Below are 10,369 nucleotides of genomic sequence, written 5' to 3' on the forward strand. Positions count from 1 at the left end.
GGGCCTCAGGCTCAGGCCTGGTCTGTCCCGCGGCCTCTGTCCTCAGGGCTGTCGTCAGGGTCCTGTTTCCCCCCTCCAGGGTGCATCTTTTCCCCCCCGCTGCCGCCTAGCGTGCCTCATGGCTGCCTGGGTGTGATGAGGAGTCCGGGGCGGGGACGGAGCCTCCTGGTTAAGCTCAGCCTGGCTCTGGGGCCATTCTCCCATGGGGGCCCGTCCAGCAGGTGGGGTTCGGAAAGGATGGGAGACAGGACTGTCTCCTCCTGGTGGACTGGTACGGGGAGCAGGCAGGAGGCTCTGGCTGAGTCGGCGGGAGGGGTGCCTGGTGGGCCGAGGGGAGAAGGCGGTGCCTGGGGGGGACCTCTATCCCCCCAACTGGGGCTGGACTTCTCCAGCTGAGCAGCTGCCAGAAGCCTCCAGAGTGTGCCTGCCCCCCTCACCCCCCATGCAGCAGGCATGGCCTCAGAAGTGGTGGGCCGGGTGGCGGGACCTGACTTTTTTCACTGAGTCCTGTCTGCCCTGGGGGGAGGGGTAGAGTCTCCAACGATGGCCACCCTGAACCTAGGGCAACTGGCCAACCCCCGGGGTAGTAACAGTGGCACTTTCCTGTCCTTTAGACCCTTGGGGCCTGGGGTGGTCCATCGTCGTGGATCCACAGGCTGTGCCCCCCTTGGTCTGTTCTCTTGGATGGACTGTCCTCTGCAGTGTGGGGACCAGCCCAGTAGCCACCATCTCTAGCTCCAGCACAGGGTGGGGGTCAAGGTAGGGGTGGACCTAGGTCTGCCCAACACTGTCTGCTACTTACCCTGGACCTGACAGGGGGGTGGAGGTCAAGGGTGGGATCCTGAGCTAGGATTCCTGGCTCCACCCCCTGCCCCACCCACAGGGCCCTCCTTTCTGTGCTCCACCAGGGATGCGGCTCAGACCTCTGGCAGCAGCCACGCATCCAGGTCCATTGCAACCAGCTCCATTGCATCATCTTTCCTCCCTGCCTGGCAGGACCACCACCACCACCATTCCCTCCCCCCTCTGCTCTGCTGGCACCTACACAGCAGTGGAGTCACTGTCCCCTTAACCTTGGGCAGCTGCTGCCCCCTGCTGTGTTCCCAGCACCACTGGAGCCCTTGGTGGGGGAAGGGAGGATGGTGTCAGCCCGGGGGAATGGAAGTCCTCAGTTGCCCTGTGATGGAACTCCAGAGCCCTCGGGGGACTTTAAGGCAGCTGGGCCCCTCAGAGCTCTCAGGGAGGTAGTCTCAGAGCCCTGGGAAGTGGGGCCAAGCCTGAAGGGGAGTGCTGGGGGCAGTCCAGAGCCCTTGGGAGCTACAACTCTTTGGGAGGGGGGTGTCTAAGAGCCCTGGGGCAGGAAGCTTGAAGCCACTCAGGAGCCCACAGCAACCCTCCCTCTGCTGCATGGTGATCAGTGGATGTGGTTGCCCTTGGGGAATAAATGAATGAGAACAGGGAGACTATGTCACCTGGGTGGGGACTCCTCTCTTCTCTCAGACACCACAGTGGTTGCCAAGCACACCTAGCCTCCCCCTCTTTCCTGGAACAGATCAAGGACCTGTGGCCTGGAGAGGACCATTCCACCCAGAGGCCATGCCATCTCTCTCCTCTTCCTTGGGAGGGCCCAAGCCCAGCTCCCCTTGCTCCCATGCTGTCCCTCTCTGCCCCAGCTGCTCCACAGAGTATCAGCATGTCAACCTTACCACGCCCCTAGGCTCCACTTGCCTCTCCGCCCAGACCTGGTGGGACTGCAGCTGAACAGCAGTCTCAGGTAGTGAGAGCCTGTGGGGGAGCTGTATTCACAGGCTCGGTCCCTCTTCCCAACATACTTGATTTGGGATCCGCTACTGAAGCAAGATGTCTCACCATGCCGCCCTGAAGTTCTGGTGCACTGGCAACCTGACTACCTCTTCTGCACCCCCACCCCCATTCAGGCTCATTTATGTGACCATCAGGCCTTACTGTCACCAATGAGAAGGCAGCACCCCCGGCCCATGCCCACCACCCACCATGAAGCAAACAAGTCTCAGCTCTTGCACTGGGATGGCAAGGGGCAGAAGCTGGAGGCCTGGGGAGTCCATGCCACAGTTGGCTGGGTGCTGGGGGAGCCAGGTGGGAGGGGCTTGTAGCAAACAAACGAGGCTGAGCCTGTGGGAGGGGTGAGAACATTAGAAGCAATTTTTTCACCCTTTTTTATATATATTTTAAAATATTTTTAAAATATATATATTTTTTGGCTGCGTCAGGTCTTAGTTGCTGTACAGATCTTTCATTGTGATGCTCAGGCTCTTCATTGCGGCGTGCGGGTTTTTCTCTATTTGTGGCGTGGGCTTCAGGGCGCGTGGGCTGTCTCGTTGAGGCACATAAGCTCAGTAGCTGTGGCACACGGGCTTAGTTGCCCCACGGCATGTGGGAACTTAGTTTCCCCCAGCAGGTATCGAACCCGTGTCCCCTGCATTGGCAGGCGGATTCTTAACCACTGCGCCACCAGGGAAGTCCCAGAAGGTGTACTCTTTACCACTGGACCACCAGGGAAGTCCCATCATTCTTTTTTGTTTATTTTAAATGCGCAAAAAAGTATGTGTTATTTTTAAGAAAACACCCGCCCCCCCCCGAAAAAAAAGTGGGGAGACTAGGATGCATCAAAAAGAAGTGTCCAGGAGCTTTGGTAGGATGGTTCCAGTCCCAGCCGTGACCAAAGCTCACCATGCAGCCATAGACAGCCAAGAGCCCCCAAAGGCTCAGGAGCCCATGGTGTACATGCAGGTGAGAGACCAGGCCCTGCCAAGTCCTGCCACCTGTAGCAAGGAGCCGGTCAGACGTGAGAGGGACTGATGCTAGGGCCCCACCCAACGAGGTAGCCCTTGTGGTGCCTGATTCCCACTTGTTTACACGGAGCCAGCCTCTCCACGCTTTACTGCCCTCTACTGGCAGTGCAGAGCCAGGATGCACGGCCTCTTGTGGCAGTCTACCCTAGGTTTCCTTCTTTGAAAATTATGAAATACCCACAGCAGAAAACCCGGCAATAAGAAAGAATATAGTGGGCTTCCCTGGTGGCGCAGTGGTTGAGAGTCCGCCTGCCGATGCAGTGGACACGGGTTCGTGCCTCGGTCCGGGAGGATCCCACATGCCGCGGAGCGGCTGCGCCCGTGAGCCATGGCCACTGAGCCTGCGCGTCCGGAGCCTGTGCCCCGCAATGGGAGAGGCCACAACAGTGAGAGGCCCACGTACCGCAAAAAAAAAAAAAAGAATATAGCCAGGTGAGGAACTGGTTTACCGAAAGGTGATGGAGCATTCCAGAGTACTGGGAGCCTTCCCCTGTAGTATTAAACAATCAGCTTTCCAGCAGAAATGGCCCACCAAGCAGATGCCTCGTTTCCTCTTCATCCCCCCAGCCTTGGACACCAAGATTGGCGTCTGCTGGAAAGTTAAACACCCCTAACTGACATTGTGCAAGCAGCCTCGCCTGCATTTCCAAGTGGGTTCTCCGTGTGACAGTTATTTTTATGAGTAGTTACAAGAGCTTTGGGTAATGAGTCAGGGAGTGGACCCCAAAAGCAAAGCACAAATATGTCCATGGGTAGCACGTGATCCCTACCCCAAGCGCAAAGGAAGAAAAGAAGAACCAACAAAGCCAGATGACAATTCTGGAGGCCCAAGGCCTGGAGGGCCTTAGCAGGGGGCAGCCCAACCCCTCCCCACATTAAAGGGAAGAGCCCACACGTTAAAAATAAACGGCCTTTTTATTGTCCACGAAAACAAAGTCAGGGTGGCCTTTGGTTAATACCCCCAATGAGGTGACGATGAACAGGAGGCATGCAATGACGACAGCCATGTTCTCCTCTCCAGGAGAAGGGTCTTGCCCTCCTAGGCCCTAAGGGTCAGAGGCAAGTAGGGCCAGGAGGCTCCAGAGGAACACCTGCCCAGGCCCACCATGCTGCAGAGGCCCAGGCCTGCTGCCTCCCTGGCAGGACAAGGCAGGGGAAGCAAACATTGCCCCTGTCCCAGTACCCCCAGGCTAGAACACGCAGAAAAGCCCCAACCCCCCTCCCCCAGAAAACACTGCTAAGGCAGTCAGCCAGGACTTCCAAGCCGCAAAGCCAGACCGTCAGGGCTCCGCCCAGAAGGGGTCGCTATCCTCGGCCTGCATGGAGTAGTAAACAAAAAGCAGGAAGGCAGCAAAGACCAGGAACAGGAGCATCTGGCCCCAGAGTGGGACCTGGCGATCCTGGCCCAGACCAGCCCCAGGGGCCTGCTTTTCTGGCCGGATAGCATGGCGGGTGAGCCACGAAGGAGGAGGAGATGAAGGTGAGGACACGGCAGAGGTGGAGGAGGAGGTGGGGTAATAGGACAGGCCCAGGGAGCTTCTGGAGACGTTGGAAACAGGGCGGTAGTGTGCGATGCTCTGGTAGGCACTGTCCCGGCCATACACGGGGCGTTCCCTGAGGCAAAGAGGGGAGCAGATAGGCCAGGAAGGCCTGAGCCCAGAATCAGCCCCAGTCCCTGGCCCTCCCTACTACTCACCTATCCTTGCCCTCCGCTTCAGAAGAGAAAAGATCGTCATCGCGAACCTGTAGAAGTGAATCAGGGTAAGGATACTGGCTGGCAGGGTCAGCGTGGCCCTGTCATACCCCTCAGTCCAAACTTCCCTGCCCAGCCTATTCTGAACACTGCTTCAAGGCCTGGGCCTTGCCACCCTCCAGCGCCCTTCTTGGTTCCCGGCCTTATGTCTGTGGGGCCTTGCCACTTGCTAAGTGACTGTGCCAGCTGCCTACACCCTACTTTCTGCCCCAGGATTGTCAGAAAGAGTTCAAACCTAGATCCCAGGCAAGGGTGCGGGGCATGTACCGGGCACTCTAGTCAAACAGTTCTGACAGCCCCCCCAAAAAAAGCCCTGACCTGGCAGGTGTCTGCTGACCCCACCTCTCCCTGGAGGCTCTGGGAGCCACCATTTGCACCCGGTGGCCCCCTTGATTTATCCAAACCCCGCAATCACCCCCTCAGGTTGTACCCAAGTACAGGGTGCCCGACAGCCAGCTCACCTGGTGGTGAAAGGTGTCAGCATGTGAGGGTGAAGCCGAGGGCTGGCGGAAGCCCTTGGAAGCGCCCACAGACTCAGGCTCCCCGGAAGTCCTGGTGGTCAAGTAACTCTCCTCATAGTAGTCATCATTATAGCCTTGGGAAGGGGGGGCAGCGGTAGCAGAGGGAGCAACGGAGTCCCCACCTGGCCACATGGCCCTAATCTGAATCCCATTTGGGGGCCTGTGACTCGGTTTCTCCCCTCCAGGACTACTGCAGGACGGCGGGGGTTGAGATCTCAGGTTCTCCCTGACACTGGAACGAAGGTGTCAGGGTGCCCACCCCACCCCTGCCTTACCCTTGCTCTGGTAAAGTAAGGCGTCCTCTTTCTTGGGCAGATCGTACATATCCGAGTCCACGGACGCTGAATCTAAGTCTGAATGGGGGAGGGGCCAGGGCCATTTGCCTCCAAGGCTCACCTCCCCTTTCCCCTGTGCCCCTCCCGGCCAGCGCCCCTGCCACACCCTCGCGACCCCTTCCTCCCAAACCCTGTCCCCGAGGGCGGCCAGGTGGAGCCGTGGGGCGGGGGCCTCACCCGAGAACCGATAGGAGAAAGAGGATGCGGACGAGTTCGGGGGCGACAGCCTCCGCCTCTGGGTCTCATACTCGAAGATTTTCTTTTCGTAGAGCTTGCGAGTGGAACCTGGCCAGACAAGGGGCACAGGGCGGTCAGGGCGCGGGCCGCGAGACCGGGGGCGGCGCGGAGAGGGGTTAAGGAAGGGGGCGCGGGGCGAAGCGCGGGGAGGGGGCCCGCCGCCGCCGCGTACCCACGACGGGCCCGTGCGGGATGTTGTACTGGCGCAGCACAGCAGCCAGCTCGGCGTCCGACAGGACCGCGTAGTCGTCCATGGCGGGCAGCAGGCGGCAGAGGCCTGGGGGTGGCCCGGGCCTGGCGATACGGGCCGAGATACGACTGCCTCAGAGCGCGACAGGGGCAGCGCGAGCGCCTCGGGAACGGCTACGCCCGCGTCACGCCTGCGTTGCAATCGCGTCCAACCGCGGTGCCTGCGGGCCGCGCGCGCTGTGAGGGGCGGAGCCAGAACACGGGGAGCCCCCGGCGCAGAGCGGTCTGGCCCAGGGAACGGGCGGGGCGGGGCTGGCGAGCCCAGACGTCACAAACTGACGGGATTGGCTAGAGGCGAAAGAGGGATGTAGGGCGCGCTAGAGCCGAAGAGCCGCGGACCGGTCGGGCCGTGGAAAAGGGCGGGGCTGTGCGTCCGGTGGGGGGGCCTGCGAGCCCACAGACGTCACACGCTGGCAAGTTTGGGCTAGACAGGAACGAGGGGCGGGGCCTGCGCGCGAAGGGGACGAGCTTAGACCCGCCGGGACCTGGGAGCGGGGCGGGGTCGGCGAGCCAAGACTTCACCCGCTGGCCTGTTCCGGCCCGAAGTGAAGAGGGGCGGGGCCTGTGGCCGTGGAACCGGCAGAAACCGGCCAGGACATGGAAGTGGGGCGGGGCCGCGCGCTGGGCGGGGCTCGCCCTCCCTGAGTCTCGTGGACACCGCTCGGTCCCCGCAGCCCCCCTGCCGCCCACCCTCCGCTGAGCTCCAGCGCTTGGGGTTCCCCGGCCGCGCCCCAGCCGGCTGCCCCGGCAGCAGCAGCAGCGGGAAGGGCCCCGATCTGAAGGGCGAGACCTTGGAGAGCGCGGGTCTGGGCCCGGACCCTAGGCCGCCCCCCCCAGACCCCCCAGACCCACAGCCCCAGCCCACCTTTCCGCTCTGCAGGGCCTGGCCTGCGCACCTGCGCCCCGCCGGTCCCCACCGCCTCCCTCCCTCCCCGCTCCACCCGGGAGGAAATGGGGCACTGGGCCAGGAGGCCACCGGCACTCCAGGAGCCAGCAGCCTTGGAAGGGGCCCGGGCGTGCCATTGCGCACTGGCACAGGGCGCCGTGTGATGCATGCAGAGACAGCGAGTGCCCGCCTCACCCACCAGCTGTCTACCTGGGGCGGGAGAGGCTTCCTCTCCTGTCGGAATGGCCCCTGAGCCCGGTGTGACCGGCGGCCAGGCAGCGGCACGGGGCGGGGGTGGGGGCTTCCAGACTCAGAGGGACCTGCTCCGGGGTTCCAGTAAGACTTGGTGGGCTCTGAGCACCTGGGTCTCGGTGGGCTTCAGGGCCGTGGTAGTGCAGAGCGGGCCCCCAGGACAGGGGGGCCAGGGGACCGAAGGGGGCAAACCACGGAAGGCTGCCAAGGCCTGCTGGGGAGCCGGGACTGTCACTAGGAGTTGGTGAGGGGCTTGGTCAGTAGAGAGCTGCCCTGTGGAAATTGGGAAGGAGATGACAGTCACGTTCTAAACAAAGGCGGCTGATGGAGTGTGGGGGAACTGAAGTGCTCCTCCCGGAACTGGGAGCCTGGGAGGAGGTTCTCATAGATGACGGCTGGTACCTGGAAGAAGACCAGGCAAGAAGGCTGGCCCAGCTGGTGAGGGTCACAGACCAGTTCTGCATGGAGGTTCGCTCGTGGGGTGGAGAGAAGATAGGGACCTGGTTTGACCACACACAAAGACCCTCAGAAAAGTTGCTGTAGGCCGGGTTTTAGAGTAAAGATGAGGCCTGCTCTGTCTCCCAAAATATGAGGGCCCCAGACACGCATGGCAGTACGAGGGGGCAGAGCCCTGGGCAGGGCAGGGTCTTGCTGCTTATCTCAGAGCAGGGAGGGAGATGGCGTTTGGGCCCTGGGCCGCTCAGAGTTGGCCTCCTGGAATTTGGAGTTTTGGCAAGATCAGATTCCCCAGTACCTCTCCAAGCCTTCTGCAGTGCTGGCCCCTGTCCCAGAGGCTGTCCTCCCCATGCCACCCCTCCCCATAGAGACCCAAGCTGTTTCCTTATGAGGTCAAGGAATTCTAAGTTTGCCTTCTCCTCTAGGAACAACCCCTCCCCCGGCACCTGCCTTGGCCCTCTGCCTTTTATTTCCCTCTCCCCTAGTTGCCCTGCTATGAGGTCCCACCATGGATGGCACCAGTCTGACTTGTGATGGTCCCCTGCGCACAAGCCCACCTGGAGTCCAAGTCCAGCCCCATTGCAGGCAGACCCGTCCCAGACCACCAGAAACCAGGCGAGCCCTTGACCGTCAGAGCTGAGAGGCCCTCGGCACCACCCCTGTCACATAGAGGAGGAATTGGGGACCCAGAGAGGGAGGAGACTTGCGCAAGGGCCCTGAGTGCAATTCATTCATGGATGTTCCCCCAGCCAGTACCTAGCCCTCGAGGTCCTAACCTGGACAGTGTGGCCCAGCGGCGGTTCTGAGTCAGCAGAGGAGCTGTTAGGGGAAATCTGGGGCCTTGAGGGGAGTCTTGCTGGGAAGAGTGAGCTTGGAAGCCACCAATTCCAAGTCAAGAACAAGAAGACAGTTTCTCCTTTGAGAATGGGGAATGGATTCTAAGCAGTATATTATATAACTTGTAATCCCAGCAACATCAAAAATTATAAGGAAAAGTAATATCAACATGAATACATTTCTCAACAGTCAGGTCCAAGGAGACTATTATTCACTGAGCTATTAATGTTTTCTTTAAGATAAGAACATCAAGGTGACTTCCCTGGTGGTGCAGTGGTTAAGACTCTGCACTCCCAACGCAGGGAGCCCGGTTTCAATCTAGATCCCACATGCATGCCACAACTAAGGAGCCTGCCTGCTGCAGCTAAGACCCAGTGCAACCAAATAAAGTGTTACCAAATAAATGTTTTTTAAAAAAGATCAGAACCTTAATACTTTGGTACAATACAAAACTTAGTTTTTCTCTTCAAGGATGTTAAACATCCAATGAGTTTTGCCTGGCAATCAAATACTTTAAAACATTGCTCAGATAGTAACAAAAGTCGTAAGATGGTGATTATTGTGAAAATTAACATGTGGAAGATTGTTACAGTCAATATACAGCAGGGAATGGTTAGCTGACCAAAAGCCTCTCAATTAACACCTTGTGTTCCAGCCCTAGAACACATCCGTCCACCTTGGGACTCTTGGCACGACTAGCTGGAGAGTCAGCTTGCCTTGGCAGTGGGAATGGAGCTGGTTCTAGTGCTTTTCAGGAAACTTCAACACAAGGAGAAAAAGTCTATATTACGGTCTTTACCAGGGAAGAGCTGGTGCTGTACAAACCTTCGTTCCCCCAGACCTGGAAGAAGTAGAGACCCCGAGATGTGTGTGTCTCAGGGGTGTGGGGGGAGGGGAGGGAGATAGTAGTGTAAAGAGAACATTTAAATGAAGGTGTCTCCTTCCTGCTACCCCACCTACTGTACCCCTGGCTCCGACTGCAATGCCTGTGGTAGGTGGGTTTCCCTCCTTGAAGGACAGCCTTGGCCATGAGCTCCAACACAGCCACCTCATGGATCTAAACTCAGGCCACTCATCTATCAAGTGAGGATAAGCCAGTGCTGTGGGGACAGGGTCCCAGCAGATGGAGCAGGGAGAGACAAAGGCCGAGGTACTGTGAGGAGATCCCACCATGGGTCAAGGTGGAAAGGTCATTGCCAGCAGAGCCAGCATTTTAGCAGGTGTGACCAAACTTCTTCCTCCCTTCCTCCCTCTTCCTTCCTTCTCCCTTTTTACCTTCCTCCCTTCCTTCTTTTCTTTTTTTTTTTAAGTATTTTTAAATATTTATTTATTTATTTTTGGCCACGGTGGGTCTTTGTTGCTGCGCACGGGCTTTCTCTAGTTGCAGCGAGTGGGGGCTACTCTTCGTTGCGGTGCGTGGGCTTCTCACTGCGGTGGCTTCTCTTGTTGCAGAGCACAGGCTCTAGGCGTGCGGGCTTCAGTAGTTGTGGCACGCGGGCTCAGTAGCTGTGGCGCACGGGCTTAGTTGCTCCATGGCATGTGGGATCTTCCCGAACCAGGGCTTGAACACATGTCCCCTGCATTGGCAGGTGGATTCTTAATGACTGCACCACCAGGGAAGCCCCCTTCCTTCTTCTCTTTCTCTCTTTTTATGAAGTAGAATAGAATAGGAAATATCAGAGTGTTTTCAGGCAGTAAGGGAAAAAAGTCTCATTTGGTGGAACGTTTGTTTCAGTTATTTGTGTCGATCTGTGTGTGCGTGCAGGTACTGGCTCAGGATGTAAAATGTAGTTCTTATTGAGGGTTGTGGGCAAAATATTAAGACACTGCTTTATGTGGCCTTCATCAAGGAAGTAACATTTGAGCTGTATATGAAGCTACCAGGCAATGGGCACGTAGAAGAGGAAGAGGGAGCCTGGCAGCGCCGGGGCATGGCTGTGCCCGCCCAGTTCACAGACACTTGGCCCCTCGGTGGCACCCCACTGTACACGCCCAGAGCTCAGCACTGCACC

The 10,369-nt window shown here is 58.6% G+C and overlaps 1 protein-coding gene across 3 annotated transcripts; it reads right to left on the reverse strand.

The window, feature by feature from the left end:
* Positions 1-3,727: 3,727 nt before the first annotated feature.
* EMD (emerin) lies at positions 3,728-6,095 on the reverse strand. Of its 3 annotated transcripts, none has more exons than XM_082610123.1 (6): positions 5,850-6,095; positions 5,618-5,725; positions 5,381-5,458; positions 5,046-5,179; positions 4,528-4,574; positions 3,728-4,481 (listed from the first exon to the last, which is right to left on the reverse strand). In XM_082610123.1, the coding sequence occupies exons 1-6, from the start codon at positions 5,929-5,931 to the stop codon at positions 4,112-4,114; spliced, it is 819 nt and encodes a 272-aa protein (XP_082466249.1). In that variant the 5' UTR covers positions 5,932-6,095; the 3' UTR covers positions 3,728-4,111. The 3 variants fall into 3 exon arrangements, with proteins under 3 accessions (XP_082466249.1, XP_082466250.1, XP_082466251.1); XM_082610124.1 differs by having other exon boundaries at positions 3,728-4,445; positions 5,850-6,091; XM_082610125.1 differs by lacking the exon at positions 4,528-4,574 and having other exon boundaries at positions 3,728-4,445; positions 5,850-6,094.
* Between the last annotated feature and the right edge of the window lie 4,274 nt (positions 6,096-10,369).

The sequence above is a fragment of the Mesoplodon mirus genome (genome assembly GCF_964341445.2).
Source record: "Mesoplodon mirus genome assembly, chromosome: X".
Lineage (NCBI taxonomy): Eukaryota > Metazoa > Chordata > Mammalia > Artiodactyla > Ziphiidae > Mesoplodon > Mesoplodon mirus.

Bases quoted from the DNA above. Each gene is read 5' to 3' on its own strand.
- EMD (XM_082610123.1), bottom strand. From the start codon at position 5,931: ATGGACGACTACGCGGTCCTGTCGGACGCCGAGCTGGCTGCTGTGCTG. The intron at 5,180-5,380 runs GTAAGGCAGGGG...CCCCTTCCCAAG, and splicing joins CTTACTTTACCAGAGCAAGG to GCTATAATGATGACTACTAT. The intron at 4,482-4,527 runs GTGAGTAGTAGG...TTCTGGGCTCAG, and splicing joins GAAGCGGAGGGCAAGGATAG to GCCTTCCTGGCCTATCTGCT.